General features: G+C 41.6%; 1 protein-coding gene across 4 annotated transcripts in view; it reads left to right on the plus strand.

Moving 5' to 3' along the window:
• Positions 1 to 16508, plus strand: part of dpp6a (dipeptidyl-peptidase 6a) — a 480936-nt gene that overhangs the window by 383744 nt on the left and 80684 nt on the right. For all 4 annotated transcript variants that reach the window (XM_056249831.1, XM_056249832.1, XM_056249829.1 and 1 more), the window contains 2 exons: positions 631 to 683; positions 1315 to 1396. In XM_056249831.1, coding sequence (XP_056105806.1) covers positions 631 to 683; positions 1315 to 1396 — 135 coding nt within the window. The remainder of the gene's footprint in view (positions 1 to 630; positions 684 to 1314; positions 1397 to 16508) is intronic.

Raw genomic sequence — 16508 nt, forward strand, 5'->3', positions numbered from 1 at the left:
GCTTAATGGAATTATTTTATTTTATAATATAATGTAAAAATTAAAAATCACATTTTTAATATTTTTCAAGGTACACACACATATATATATATATATATAATTTTAACAGATATCAATTGAAAGTAACATGTGAAGGCCAAGTATGTGCATACACATTAGGAGTAGTGAGCAGTGAACATACACACTGCAAAGCATGACACACTCAGAGCAGTGGGCAGCCATTATGCTGTGGCACCCGGAGAGCGAATTGGGGTTAAGTACGTTGCTCAAAGGCACCTCAGTCATTTCCTGCTGGTACTGGAATCGAACCAGCAACCTTTGGGTTACCAGTCAGCCTCATTAACCATAAGCTCACGAATTGTATTATTTATCAAACATTAGTGTCATTTACATTCACCATAGCTGTTTGGGCATTCGAGGAGCGTGTTACTGTGATATTACTATGGCAAAGAAAGTCTACCCTCTTTACGTTTTGGCTAAAATCACCCTTTAACTGTGGTAAATCACTAATGCATAGCCTCTCAAATGTTATTGCTACTAGAGCTTTGTTGGCGCTTTTAGTGCAAGTAAGTGCTGTTCTCCAACAATTTAATTTCTCTCTGTTTGTCTTTGTGTTGTTCAAACTCTCAGGTTTACGAGCACTCCTTCACTGCGGACTACATCATTTGCAGCCTGGAAACTCCGTAAGTTGCTGAGCTCATATAACAGTCGCATTAGTTTACAGAATCCATTTGTCATTATACAACCGAGGAAAACATCGATGCAGCGTTTTGCTGCTCAATTCATGTGTCAAAGCCACTCAGAGGACTGAATCTTTCCATACTGCTACCATGTGGTCATACCAACACATCTGTCCTGTGATTAGCACAGAGACATACAACTCGTGTCACCTGTAATTTTTGGGCCTGCGTTGCACAGTGCCTTTATAACAAGCAGCAGAATAAAGCATCTATATTTATGAGCTCTGTCAGATGGAACAGATGCTGACACAGCGCTGGGCCGCTGCTCCAGCCGGATTTAACAGCGCACTGGGATATACTATCACTGTTAGATTTCCTGCCACAGGAATTCCCTCGTGGTGCTTTATTCGCCGCGCTGTTGTGTTGGGCTGTGTAGTACACTGCGATGAAATCAATATCTGTTGGCACACGCTCCACTGCACCACATAGAGGAAGTGTTCTCTGTTAGCCCTCTGAAGACATGAATGTTTGACTGATTGCCTGTCAGTTTGTCTGGGTCAGGATGGTCAACTAGCCCACTTGTTATCCCACCACCAACTAGTTGATTAGTAATGTCTTTGCTTCTCTTTCACAGGGAAACGTGGATCCTGAACCCTCCAGAAGTGCGAAATGCTCACCTGCAGTATGCAGGATGGGGACCGCGAGGCCAGCAGCTGGTAAATATGACATTTCCCACACTGTAAAAACTAATTTACTGTAAAAAGCTGTGGTTGCCAAAACTTTACCATGGCAAAATTTAAGGTTTTGCAGACTGATCTTAAATTTACAGTTAAAAAGCAGGGTTATTATCCCTAACTAGACCTAAAACCATTAAAAGCATTTTTGTTAATTGAAATAAAGCTTAAATAAAATAAAATATACAGTAAATATGACAGAAAAAGAAAATGAGAAATGCTGTCTTCGCAGCTAACTGAAATAAGTGTTGATTACTGTTAATAGTGTTAATTAAGTTAATGAAGTGTTACTAATGTTGAAGCACTAAAATTTATTTAAAATGTTCACAGTATATAGAAAGGGAACATGCCAGTAACTGATTCAGCAAAGTCCCTCTGAAACATCAATCTATCCAAAGCTGTTCACCAAGCATACAATTAAATTTCATATTTGAAATTCCAATGAAATCTGCCATCAACTGTCAAAAAACTGCATTTTTCAAGCTGGACCGGCCTAATGCGCATTTGCAGTCCTAAGCGTGTGTCTCAGAACATTGACTATTTCTATACCAACCAAAGCTTCTAATGGCAGCGGCAGTGACGCAATGACTTTACCGATTGACCTATGGCTAAGCCATGCCCCCAAACACGATGAGCCAATCACAGTGCGCATAGCTAACCCAATACACTCGGACATTCTCTGCTTCCACGTCCATTGAAATGCATTGCAGTTAGTCAGTTTTCATTCGTTTCTATATGTTTTTTCTTGTCATTTCAAGTTTAAAATGGTCAAACGGTGTGCATGGGGTACATACAACTCCGATACTAGGTATCCCGAGAGGCTGGGCGACGGTGTGTATTTTTTTACCCTTTCCCAAGCCACATCTCAACCGAGATAACTTTCTGCTCTGGATTAAGTTATGCGGTAGACCACAACACCCAACTAAACGTGGATAAATTAAACAAGAATTAAACAAGGATGTCTACATCTGTTCTAAGTCAACAACGTATTTGAACGTTATCTTTAACATCTCTAACGTAACGTTAGGCTAACGTTAGCCTAACATTAGAAAATGTTAACGTTAGCTTCTAGCTGTGTTGTACATCATGTCACTTAGCTTCATTAACGTATCTGTAAATAACCGAGATAACAAATGTTAGCAATGTTGTGCTGAATGATTCATGTAAATACTGCAGTGCATGAACAATGCTGATCCTCTATCTTGTTGTCTGAGATGGTGATGGCAACGAGATGCGGTTTATCACGTTTACACTGTGACCTGTACATTTTCGCCTGGAGCTGAAGCTTTTCATCGACCTTCTCAACAATAACTATTAATATAACCCTCCAATGCATAGTTAAGGCCCTTTTGGTGACTTCGAGATGATATATAATCTTTCTGTCTCCAAAAATCATCAATTGCCTCCTGTGAAATGCCTCCTACTGTGACAGCTGTCATAGCGCCTGTCACCGAATGTTGACTGTTTGTCCAAGTGAGTGGAGGGGGCGTGGCTTAGCCATAGGTTAATTAGCGATTGGCTCATTTATTTAAAAGGCTTATTGCACTTTCACCCATTCATAGTAATACCGTCTTTGTTTATCTAAAGTCTTTGGTATCAGTAGTACAAGTGCCAACTCAATTTGAAACGTGACTGACAGCTTCAGTCAAGCGCTCACATGCGAATTTGCATGTGTGCTCTGAGAATAATGGCTACGCATCACGGTAATGCACTTGTAAACATTCAGATCTACTTCTTGGGTAATTTCTCGTCTTGGCAAAAGGTATTGGTGTAAACACACTTGGTTTGTCTTCAGTGAGTGTAAACATGCGGTATTAAAAAAAAAAACAGATTTATGTCAAAACCTTGTGCACTGTGTAAATGCAGCATAATAGACCTGCTGCTGTCTATTATGGTGAGAATATTAATCAAACAACAATATTGACCAAAAAGAGAAAATCACTCACTGCTCTAAGTGTATTTCTTCCTGACTATTTATTTGAATAATTACTTTGAAGAACAAACTACTTCATTGAGAAAAACTTGAACGCTTCAAGCCATTGTTTTATTGCATTACACTAAAAATATTTTAAATGTGTTTAATAGTATATATGGCTTTTCATACTTGAAATAGTTCACATGGGTCATTCTAAACCCTGGGTAAAAGGAATCCTGGGTTATATTTATTCACGTTTCACACTAATCATACTATACCCGGGGTTAACAGTTAATCCTGGGTATTCCTAAACTGCCGTTTCACACTGCACATTCCTAAACCCCGGGTTAGACTCCTTATTTTGATATTTGCGGTGTCACTGTTACTGACTGGACAAACACAGCACGTGACCTGTTTACATAAAGGCTCTAGAATTGTGCATCCTCAAATTACACATTGTTGACTGTAATATCAAGTTTTTTTCTGAGTGAACTTTTCGAACTATAAAGGTAAGAATTTAACAGTCTCTTCTTCACTCCAATTGTCGCATTTTCCATCGTCAAGGGAGAATTGATTTCCAGAATCAAGGGAGAATAATACATTGAATAATTTACACTTGTCACTGTTTGGTTGAAGCAGGATGAAATAAAAGTAGCAGTCTTTTATTTACAAAAGTAGTGAATGAACTACTACTTTCAGGTGACTCTGGTTCTCTTTCTATACTTCTACTACTCTACCTCAGCTCTGCCTTCGATACCTTCTCTCATGAATTACTTATTCACACCTCTTGGATTTGGGTATTTCTGGTGCTGCTCTTACTTGGTTTTCTTCCAATGTCTCTGACCGACAATTCTACATTTCAGTACAGGATTTTCTATCACCTACTGTCCCCCTGAAGCAAGATGTCCCCCAGGGTTCTGTTCTCGGGCCATTATTATTCATAATTTACATATTACCTCTGGGTCAGATCCTGCACCATCATGGCTTTAATTATCACTTTTACTCTGATGACATCCAGTTATACTCTATCTGTACACCTGCTCTATCTGCCCAAACCAACAAAATCTCTGCCTGTGTGCATGAAATAAAAGATTGGCCTAATTGAAATTTTCTGAAACTCAACATGGACAAAACTGAGATCATTTTTATTGGAACTCTGTCACTCACTAGCAATATTTCTACTGATTTCACCTGTGAGAATGTTGGTATTCACATCAAACCATCAAGTACTGTTAAAAATCTAGGAGTTATTTTCGACTCCTCTCTCTCTTTTCAGGCTCAGATTAACTCTATCACAAAATCTGCGTTCTTTCACCTGCGTCGAATTCCCCAGCTTCATCACTGTCAAATATGCTGAAACTGTCATCCATGCATTTGTCTCATCACTTCTTGATTACAGCAATGCCCTTTTCAGTGGTTTACCTGCAAGCTCCATTTCCAGATTACCATATATTCAAAACTCTGCTACTAGAATACTTACCCATACCAAGCGTTCTGCTCATTTCACCCCAATTCTGTTTGAACTCCACTGGCTTCCAGTGGCTTATCGTATTAAATACAAAATTCTCCTACTCACTTTTAAATCTTTGCAAAGGGTAGGTAACAGGATGGGTAGGGCCAGGGTGGAAAAGGCTGTGGAAGAAGCCAGGCAGGAACCCCCAGCAGGAAGGCCAGGATGCAGGCCCACGACAGAGTCGAGGGAGGGTATAGCCCATGGTGGAGCTTTAGCAGGAGAAACCAGGGGGACACCAGGACGAGATGAAGCCGGCTGGAGTGGAGATTCAGGTGGAGCCAAGGGACTATTGGGACTGTGTGATGACAAAGGTCCTGGAGGGCAGGACGGAGCTGCAGCGACAAGCCTCTGAGGTGGAGCTAGGGTACCGAAGGACTGAGGTGAAGACTGAGTGATCGAGGACCAAGGCGGAGCTGGAGGGAAAGCAGAGCCCAACTGAGACAAAGGAGTGGAGGGAAGAAGCACAGCTGATGGCTCGGAAGTCCGTGGCGCAGGCAGAGCGACGACTGACCAAGGCAGAGCCAGAGAGAAGAGGAAGCCTGGTGAAGCTGTCGCTGGGCTGGTGGCAGTGGCTGGGACTTTGATCTCCTCCCCGCTCTCGCAAATAGTGAATGGGGAATGGTTGCAGATGAGTACCCCCTCCACATACTCCTTAAAGCTCCCCAAAAGCTTGAGTCCGAGCAGGCACGCCCTGGTCCTTTCGTTCAAGCCTGCCCAGTAAACACACACAATTTATGAAATATCTTCATGAAAATAAAATTGAAGTTGGCATTGTATCAATCTAGAAATCTAGAAGAGGAAGCCTGGTGAAGCTGTCGCTGGGCTGGTGGCAGTGGCTGGGACTTTGATCTCCTCCCCGCTCTCGCAAATAGTGAATGGGGAATGGTTGCAGATGAGTACCCCCTCCACATACTCCTTAAAGCTCCCCAAAAGCTTGAGTCCGAGCAGGCACGCCCTGGTCCTTTCGTTCAAGCCTGCCCAGTAAACACACAATTTATGAAATATCTTCATGAAAATAAAATTGAAGTTGGCATTGTATCAATCTAGAAATCTATAAGAGGAAGCCTGGTGAAGCTGTCGCTGGGCTGGTGGCAGTGGCTGGGACTTTGATCTCCTCCCCACTCTCGCAAATAGTGAATGGGGAATGGTTGCAGATGAGTACCCCCTCCACATACTCCTTAAAGCTCCCCAAAAGCTTGAGTCCGAGCAAGCACGCCCTGGTCCTTTCGTTCAAGCCTGCCCAGTAAACACACACAATTTATGAAATATCTTCATGAAAATAAAATTGAAGTTGGCATTGTATCAATCTAAAGCTAAAGCCACATGTCTGACCATGATATATTTAAAATATGAAGATGATAAGTCTAAAACTCTGTATTTAGTTTAATGTTTTTCAAGATCATGTCTATGACTATATTTTGATTAGACTCTAAAATGCAAACTGATGTTTATTGTCATCTTCTAAGCATCCATTCAGTCTATTGTCTCTATTGTTTTGTGGTGCAAACGAGCCCCATTCAGTCTCAGTCACACATTCACACCTCTCCGGCCTGGTTATGGCTCTAAATATAATTTTATTTTGTTTTCATTATAATTACTAACGACTTCATGCTGTTTCAATCCCTAATTTCTTTTATCAAAGTTCTCACTTCACATTTGAAACTGTATCAAATGCCCTTTTTGAAAAAATACACATTTCAGTAAGCATTCCTATTTCAAATTGTTCATAAAAATAACAGCTAGGTGGCAGGTGCATCTTAGGGCTAGCTAGCTTGTTAGCTTAGCACACCATCAATACATGACAATTAGGGATGAGTCGCGATCTTCGAATAGTCAAACTGCGTTCGAAATTCGATCATAAAATTGCTTATTCGAATATCGTTATATTTTGGCGCAATTCCAATGTGACATAATTGACGGCGCGCCTACTGTCCTAGATCGCGCAGCAGGGTATTTTCCTGTCGGGGACAATAGGTGCCACTAACATGAATGAAACCCCCTCCTGCGCGATCTAGGATACCAGCGTTTTATTCAATTCAATTCAATTCAATTCAAATTTATTTGTATAGCGCTTTTCACAATACATATTGTTTCAAAGCAGCTTTACAGAAAGTGCATTTCAGAAATGTACATAGAAGAATATAGTTAGTTAGTCATCATGTACTAATTTAGGGCAAAACATATCGCCGGCGTTGAGTCGTCTCTTCACAGGCGTCGAGTCGTCTCATCGCAGGTGTTGGGGCATCTGAAGTCTCCGTGAGAGTCTGGATACAAACTGGAGCTGACGAACGCTATTTACCTCGGGACTAGCGTCCCGAGATAACAGCAGAAAAGCAGATGGGAAATAATTAGCGTAGCTGCTGTTCATAATATTAATGCATTCCATCTGATTCAACAATAGAAGGTAAGCATTATGTGAATGCTTGGCTAAAGAGATGCGTCTTTAATCTAGTTTTGAACTGGGATAGCGAGTCTGAGCCACGAACAGTATCAGGAAGGCTATTCCAGAGTTTAGGAGCTAAATGTGAGAACGCCCTCCCTCCTTTAGTGGACTTAGATATCCTAGGAATGACCAGAAGCCTCGAATTTAGTGATCTTAACGAACGCGATGGATAGTAGGGCGATAGAAGGTCCATTAAATACACAGGAGCTAAACCATTTAGGGCTTTATAGGTCAGTAGTAGTACTTTGTAATTGATACGGAACTTAATAGGTAACCAGTGCAGAGATGATAAAATCGGTGTTATATGATCATATTTTCTTGACCTAGTAAGAACTCTAGCGGCTGCATTTTGCACTAACTGTAGCTTGTTTATTGAGGATGCAGGACAACCAGCTAATAAGGCATTGCAGTAATCTAGTCTCGAGGTCATGAATGCATGAACTAACTTTTCTGCATCGGAAACAGATAGCATGTTACGTAATTTAGCAATGTTTCTAAGGTGGAAAAAGGCAGTTCTTGTAACATATGAAATATGATTTTCGAAAGACAAGTTGCGGTCTAGTGTAACACCCAGGTCTTTTACTGTAGTCGATAAGGTAACAGGACATCCTTCTAAATTAAAGTTGTATTGTAAGAGATTTTGTGGGTAGTTTTTTGGACCAATAAGTAATACCTCCGTTTTATCTGGATTTAATAGCAGGAAATTACACGTCATCCAGCATTTTATATCTTTAAGACATTCTGTCAATTTTGATGAGTTAGTGTTTTCATCTGGTCGTGATGAAATATATAATTGAGTGTCATCAGCATAGCATTGGAAATTAATTCCATGTTTTCTTATAATATTACCAAGTGGCAGCATATATATTGAGAATAGCAGAGGGCCTAACACCGATCCTTGCGGCACTCCATAGTTTACTGACGTTATCTTCCATTTTTCCCCATTTAAACAAACAAAATGGTAACGGTCCGATAAGTACGATCTGAACCAGCTTAATGCCTGTCCCTGAACACCAGTGTAGTTTTGTAGTCGATCCAAGAGTATTTTGTGATCTATAGTGTCGAACGCAGCGCTAAGATCGAGTAGAACTAGTATTGAGATACAGCCTTGGTCAGAAGCTAAAAGTAAATCATTTGTAATTTTAACTAGCGCAGTTTCTGTGCTATGATGCGGTCTGAATCCTGACTGAAATTTTTCATATATCTCATTTTCTTGCAAGAAAGAGCACAATTGAGCGGACACAATTTTTTCTAGTATTTTAGACATAAATGGAAGATTTGAAATGGGTCTGTAATTTGCTAAGTTATTTTGATCTAATTGCGGTTTCTTAATAAGAGGTTTTATAACTGCCAGCTTGAATATTTTTGGAACATGACCTAAAGATAAAGACGAGTTAATAATATTAAGAAGAGGCTCTTCCACTACAGGTAACACTTCTTTCAGTAGTTTAGTGGGTATTGGATCTAATAAACATGTTGTTGGTTTAGATGCAATGATAAGTTTATTTAGCTCTTCCTGTCCTATAGTTGTAAAGCGGTGTAGTTGTTCTTGAGGGGCGATAATTGAGGCTGAATCACAAGACACCATAGAGGATTGTACATTTACAATTGTATTTCGGATGCTTTCTATTTTATCATTGAAGTAATTCATAAAATCATTACAACTATACTGTAACGGAATAATTTGCTCGGGTGATGTCTGTTTATTTGTTAGTCTAGCCACGGTGTTAAATAAAAACCTTGGATTATTTTGGTTATTTTCTATTAGTTTGCGGAGATGCTCAGCCCTGGCTGCTTTTAGAGCCTTTTTATAACGTGACACACTGTCTTTCCACACGATTCTAAAGACCTCTAAATTAGTTTGTTTCCATTTACGCTCTAAGTTACGAGTTTCTCTCTTGATAGCATGTGTAGTACTATTGTACCATGGTGCTTTAGTTTTCTCTCTAACCTTTTTTAATCTAATTGGTGCAACAATATCTAATGTACTAGAGAAAATGGTGCTCAAACTGCTGGTCATTTCCTCTAGTTCATCTGTTTGTTTGGGTTCACTAAGCAGCTGAGATAGATCAGGTAAGCTATTTGAGAATCTATCTATAGTGATTGGAAGGATTGTTCTGCCTGGTCTATAACGCGGCGCAACATGACAAATTTCAGCAGTACGTATTATACAAGTTACCATGTGATGATCAGTGAGATCGTCACTTTGCGGTATAATATCTATATCGGTTGGATTGGTTCCGTATGATATAATTAAATCTAGTGTATGATTTAGACGATGAGTGGGACCACTGACGTTTTGCTTGACCCCAAAGGAGTTTAATAAATCTGTAAACGCAGCCCCTAACGCATCATTTGTGTTATCTACGTGTATGTTAAAATCTCCAACAATTATTGCTTTATCAGCATTGACCAATAGATCTGAGAGAAAGTCTGCAAACTCTTTTAGGAAATCAGTGTAGGGCCCTGGCGGTCTATATACAGTAGCCAAGGCTAGAGATAATAGGGATTTCTTTCTTACATCTAAGAGCGTAACATTTAGCACAAGTACTTCAAACGAATTAAACCTGTGACCTGTTTTCTGAGTAACATTAAGAATATCTCTATAGATTGTTGCAACACCGCCGCCACGACCGATCAGACGGGGCTCATGCTTATAACAGTATCCTGGCGGAGTAGACTCATTTAGACCGAAATACTCATTTGGTTTAAGCCAGGTTTCAGTAAGGCAAAGTACATCGAAGCTATTATCTGTGACCATTTCATTTACAATAACCGCCTTAGGTGTGAGCGATCTAATGTTTAGAAGACCTAGTTTTAGAAATTGTTTTTGTTCACTGATATTTAGATTTTCTGGTTTAATTACAATAAGATTTTTCCTAGATCCTACACTAGATTTATTGTTTGGCCTCACTAGACGAGGAATAGACACAGTTTCTATATAATGTTCTACACTACTTATATCAATTAAGTTGGGACAGCAAAGACTGTGAATTGGACTTTGACTTACTAGTCAGATGGTGTGCAACGTCTTGGAGATGTTGTCCGACAGAACAGCCGCTCCGATTCTGCTGGGGTGCAGGCCATCAGGACGGAAGAGCCTAGGTCGCTCCCAGAACAGATTCCAATTATTTACAAAGAGCAGTTTCTGTTCATTACACCATGACATTAACCATTCATTTAGAGCAAATAGTCTACTGAACCTTTCTTGTCCTAGTCGGTACGTGGGAAGCGGTCCAGACACGATGATCGTTGCCTCAGGCGCTGTGCTGCGTACCGTTTCGATCAGGCTCCTGTAGTCCTTCTTCAGAACCTCCGTCTGCCGCAGCCTGATGTCGTTCGTTCCCGCATGGAGGACAACGGCTCCGACGCGCTCGTCACCGTTCAGGATCTCGGGAACCTGTGCGGCGACATCAAGAACACGAGCACCAGGAAAGCAGTGAGTGCGCACCTTACCCTTACCTGAGGTAGCGCGGACATGACGGACCATGGAAGTGCCGATGATCACGGCGTCGTCGCGTTCCGACTCGCGAAGAGGGGAGAAGCGGTTCCGAGTGGAGATCTCGAAGACCGGGAGGGGCGGAGAGGTTCTTGCTCTGGTCCTGGCTCGTGTCTTCCGCTGTGGGATCACCCAGGGTCCATGGTGCTGTGTCGGTGCCGGAGTGAATGAAGCCAGAGATGATCGCGTCCTCCTGGGCAGAGAAACGCACGGAGTAGAGGAAGTCGGAGTCAAAAAGTTACTAACCACTGACTTGTGAGCATCGGCGCGTGACGTTTCAAGCGCTGATCGCCGATCCCGCAGCTCGGCTTGCCTCTCCAGCAGACCACGGATCTGTTTCTCCACCGATTCCAGTTCCAATCGTACCGACATCAGCTCGAATGTGTCCTCACCTGCACTCAGAGGTAACGTTAGACACACATCCGATATGTTCGCCATTATAACAGATGAACAGTAAATTAGTAGTGATACTACCAATATCACTACTAATTTAGGACTGGAATGCTGGATATAACCTGTATCCTTTCAGTGAAACGGGTGTAAAATCAGACGCTCGATAGGCGCGAGCCCACGCGTGAAATGCTAGCGGGCTAAAGGCTAGTAGCCGAGATTCGCAAAGTTGGATCTAAGTAGCGATATCAAAGCAATCCGATTGTTTTTTATAGGGAATAGTATCGAGGATAGGTTCACACGATATAAAAATAGAAAGTGCTTGTTAATAAATGAGTGGTAAAGAAGAAAATCAAGGATTAATGAATCAATTCGACGGAGCTCTAAACACAAACAAACACCGCACGCGCATACATTACAATATGTATAAAACAAACAGTTTTATACATAGTGTAAACAAACAACAGAAGAAGAGCATTGTCGTGACCGTTAACTCTGCGCCCAACAGAGGTGGGTAGACTAACCTTTACTGTCTATGGTAGTAACCGTCTATGGTAGTAACAAAGTAGGCTACATTTACTTCACTACGTTGGGCGACGTTCCTCTCGTTACTTTATTTTAATGCAATACATGTTGTTAAATGCGTAGTTTATTCCAAGCGCGCTGTATCTTTTTTATGGGCATGAGCGATGCTCCATTCACAAATGAATCACTCTTTTGAGTCGATTCTGTTCAAAGACTTCATCAAACAAGTTGGCAGATCTGTCTAAATCGGTTCGCGAATCAGTTTGAATGATCTGTTCAGTTTCCTCACGTACTGAATCGTCTGAAGCGCTTTCAATTCACACTCGACATGGAGTTGTAACAGGAAGATTTAAGAACATCAAGAGCGTTGGATGAAGTGGCCGTGGACCTACAGTTTAGTCTAGTGAAAGCAAATCTGCAAATGCATCATATTTTTGCCAGCGATGAAGATCTTTATTAGTTTAACATCTTCGTATGATGTCTGAGAATGAATGATTCCACAGGACGATACATTCGATTTCATTTAATTCAGGTAATAACTTTTACAACCAAACAGATTATTACTCAACGATAGCACTACAAGTATGATGACATTATCCGTTTTTTGGACATATACATTCATTTATAGGCTACATTAAATAAGCTACCATTGTCCACAGTTTATGAAATGAACACCCGCCATCCCGCGGTAATGTGTGTGTATTGCGCAGTGGCATCACACGAATAGTTTTGATTGAAACTAATTTGTTTAAAAAGTAGGCTTTTGCAGTAACAAGGCAGGTTTGCATAAAATCATTATGACATTATTTTTTTATCTAACGAGCATCTGGTTTGGCGATGCAAAAACGGACTGTCCTGCTTATTGTTTTTTTCTTCTATGTTAACTACCGATATGTAAAAAAAACGATGAAAACATGTTACTTGTTCAATTAATAAACCGTTTGTTTGATGACAAATCGCTAAAGATGAAATTGGCCTCCCTTTCTGTCATCGTGAGTGCTTTTTTTTTTTTTTTTTACGATAATCGACTTTTGCTCCTCGATTTTCGAATGGCATTTTTGGCAGAAATTCACATCCCTAATGACAATTTATTTATGTTTTTGCTCCAAACTTTTAACGCAAGTCGAGTGTTTTAAATAACCTTCTGTGATCTGATTTGGCTTCGGATAAAATATATTATTTTATAGTATTCTGCATGATGATAAAGTCTATATCGATTAGCATTACATTATAAATATAATCTATCATTATGAAAATACCTGACATGGCTCGAAGAACACAGATAAATCATATCGTTGCAATCATGTTTATTGTCTCCAAAACATCTTTATCTGCATGTTACAGCGATCTCTGGAAGCTTTGTTTATGTCAGGGAGTTCCTGGAATGTCACATGATATGGCTCTTCATCATGTGTTCCATATATGGACTAAATGTGCATAAGGCGCCCTCAGGCTGCCAGTATGGATTGAAAACAAATTCAATAAATATTATTCCTCTATAGAAATCTGACATAAATCTATGAATATCTATCAATATTTCTCCAAATGTGCAAATTGTTTAGCTAAAAGCCCTGAGGGATGTTGCGCTTTGGGATAGAAGGCCCTGACTGGGCATAGCAGATTATTCTTTTCCTGGTCCGAGTTCTGGAAGGGAGGAGGACAAAAGGCCTGCAGCGTGATAGATCTGGCCACATTAGTGGGGACCATAGGAACATAACCTGGTCTAGGATGAAGGAACGCTTTAACCATGCCAGGTGCAAATTCCAAGCACGAGGGTGCAACAGACAGTGCTTGCAAATCTCCTATCCTTTTAAGAGACGTGATAGCGAGGAGGAACAAAGCTTTTAGGGTCAGAACCTCCTCCAGTGGCTCGAAGGGAGTCAGGGAAAGGCCTTGAAGGACAATGGCCAGATCCCAAGTCGGCGCCCTGGTACGAGCTGCAGGCCTCAGCCTCAGAGTACCACGGAGGAAACGAGATACCAACTGATCTTTACCCAAAGATATTCCACCCAAAGGAATGTGGTAAGCACCTATGGCCGCCACATAAACCTTCAAAGTGGACGGGGATAAACCTGCAGTGAGCCGCTCCTGCAGGAACTCCAGCACTGTACCGACCGGGCAGTTAACTGGGTCCAACTGATGGTCACTACACCATGAGGTGAAAACTCTCCACTTCAAGGCATAAAGTTTCCTCGTGGAGGGAGCTCTGGAATGTGGAATGGTCTCTACGACCTCAGTTGAGAGACCTGTCCCTTTGAGCTGGGCCCCCTCAGAGGCCAAGCCCACAGGTTCCACAGTTCTGGACGGGGGTGAACAATCGAGCCCCCTGCTTGGGATAGAAGGTCCCTCCTGATGGGTAACTCCAGTGGAGGCCCGTCAAGGAGATACACTAGATCGGGGAACCATACTCGGCCTGGCCACCGCAAGGCAATAAGAAATAGGCGAACCTGATCCCTGCAAACTATTTCCAGAACTCCCGAGAGCAGAGCAGCCTCGGCCACGTTTGTACCATAGCATCCAGTCCGAGCAAACTCGTTGCGTCAAGCGCTTTCATGATGACCGCACAGGACATTTTTTTCTGAATGGGAGCGGCTGACACTCATAATTCATATTAAAGGTATCGACTAATTTTTTCATTACATAACTCCTGACACAAATTAATACATAACTGTCACTATAAGTTTCTCAGAAGAAAAAAGTAGTCAAACACAGAAACTTGAGTCATATCTTTTTAATGATGTATAGTTTGTCAAGGTAATAACATTAAATCTGATAGTAACTTTAAACTATTTAAACAAAGAATGATTCAGTGCGTCGGCGTCCTCGTGCTGGCTAACAAGTTAAAATTTATATTATATATGTATATGTATATTAAAATGTAATTCATTCCTGATTGCAAAGCTGATTCCCTTTCAAGGGAACTCGCGCTGCAACGATTGACGCTAAGGGAACGCTTCGTGTGATGACGTACTGAAGCACATGTAAAATCAGTCCAATGGTGTGATGGAATGTCAGAGGCGGGTGACATCATGAACCAGGAAACTATAAAGTCTGCCCAAAACAGAGACGCGCTAGCTTCTGTGTCTTTAGTAGCGCTCATTTTGAAACTGTCCTTGTCATAGTTGGTGTTGTTTTGTCTTTATATCTGATATATATATATATATAAGTCATGGCGAGCAAGCAGCAGTTCAGGATGTGTGTGCCTACCAAGCTGAATTGTTAGGAAACATGAACCCCCCCCCCCCCCCATCCCCACCCGAAGCGGGGCGATCAACACCTCATTATACGGTGCCCTCAGGGGACCGTTCTGCCAACCCCACCACCTCGTGTGCTTCAGGGCGCAGCGGTCTCCGGCGAGCACATATCTCAAGGACCAGCCGGAAACGTAGTGGCCTTGGGATGGCTCCAGAGCAGTCAGTTCTGTCGTTTCCTGCCGCTTCGCCGTTACAGGGCATCGGGCTGATTGCACAACGAAAACCAGAAGCCAGTCTCGAGAGGCTGGTACCACCAGTATAATTTTTGTCAGCGTGGAAGCTACTGCCAAATGTTTCTCGTTGGGTCCTGCAGACCATAGAAAAAGGGTATCAAATACAGTTCGGGTCTCGCCCACCCAGGTTTATGGGGGTCCTATCCACCATGGTGGGCCCCGAGCAGGTTCTGGTAATGGAACAAGAAGTGGAAACCCTGTTGGAGAAAGGGGCCATAGAATATGTACCTCCCTCCAACAGGGAAACCGGGTTCTACAGCCGGTATTTCATAGTTCCAAAAAAGGATGGGGGGTTGCGTCCCATTTTGGATTTTCGAGTGCTAAACGAGTCTGTCATGCAACTAAAGTTCAAAATGTTAACACTGAGACAAATCATGCCACAGATCAGATCCGAGGACTGGTTTGTCACGATAGATCTCACGGATGCGTACTTCCATATATCCATCCTGTCACCGGCACGCATAGAGTCTATCCTTTCAGCTGTGAAAAGAATAATGCTAGACCAGTCACTCACTGTCAAACAGTTTCAGAGGCTGTTGGGTCTGATGGCAGCAGCGTCCAACATGATACCTTTTGGACTGTTGTACATGAGACCCCTGCAGTGGTGGCTCAGGACCAAAGGGTTTTTGTTGGCTGTATTACTTGCTCTAAAGCATTGGTTCTCAAACTTTTTACACCAAGTACCACCTCAGAAAATATTTGGTTCTCCAAGTACCACCATAACGACCAACATTAAAATACAGTAGTAGTAGGCCTAACTATTCAGCTACAGTTATCCACAGCTCAAAAACCAGGCAGTTTTATTTATAATAAGAACATTTATTATTGTCAGCCACTTTAAACATTGTGACAACACAGTTTTAACATCAACACTGCACTGTGTTGCTAACATAGAGGTTAATAAAATAAAAATGTATTGCACCTAAAAGTGAAATATAAACTGTACTTAAAGATTAAATGAAAATGTATTGTACTTAAAAGTACATGTTGCTGACAACTAACATGAGCTTAATGTGATGGGTGTGCATGCCTCTGTGAACACAGTCCTGAGATGTCTGGGTCAATGGAGGTCAGCTTCAGTCTCAGGTTTGGCTCAGCGTCCACCCTGCTTCTGTACTTTGTTTTTATTACAACAAGTGAAGAGAAGCCTTTCTCGCAAAGATATGTGGTCACAAAAGGAAGGAGAAAACGCACTGCCTTGTCGGAAAGCACAGGATATTCACTGTGCTGCTTTATCCAAAAGTCCAACAATGTTTGCTTTCTGAAAGCTGCCTTCAATGTTTCGTCACAAGACAACTCTATTAACCCTCTGGGGTCGGCTA

The sequence above is a fragment of the Rhinichthys klamathensis genome, unplaced genomic scaffold, assembly GCF_029890125.1.
Source record: "Rhinichthys klamathensis goyatoka isolate OS25496 unplaced genomic scaffold, OSU_Roscu_1.1 h1tg000064l_1, whole genome shotgun sequence".
In the NCBI taxonomy this organism is placed as follows: domain Eukaryota; kingdom Metazoa; phylum Chordata; class Actinopteri; order Cypriniformes; family Leuciscidae; genus Rhinichthys; species Rhinichthys klamathensis.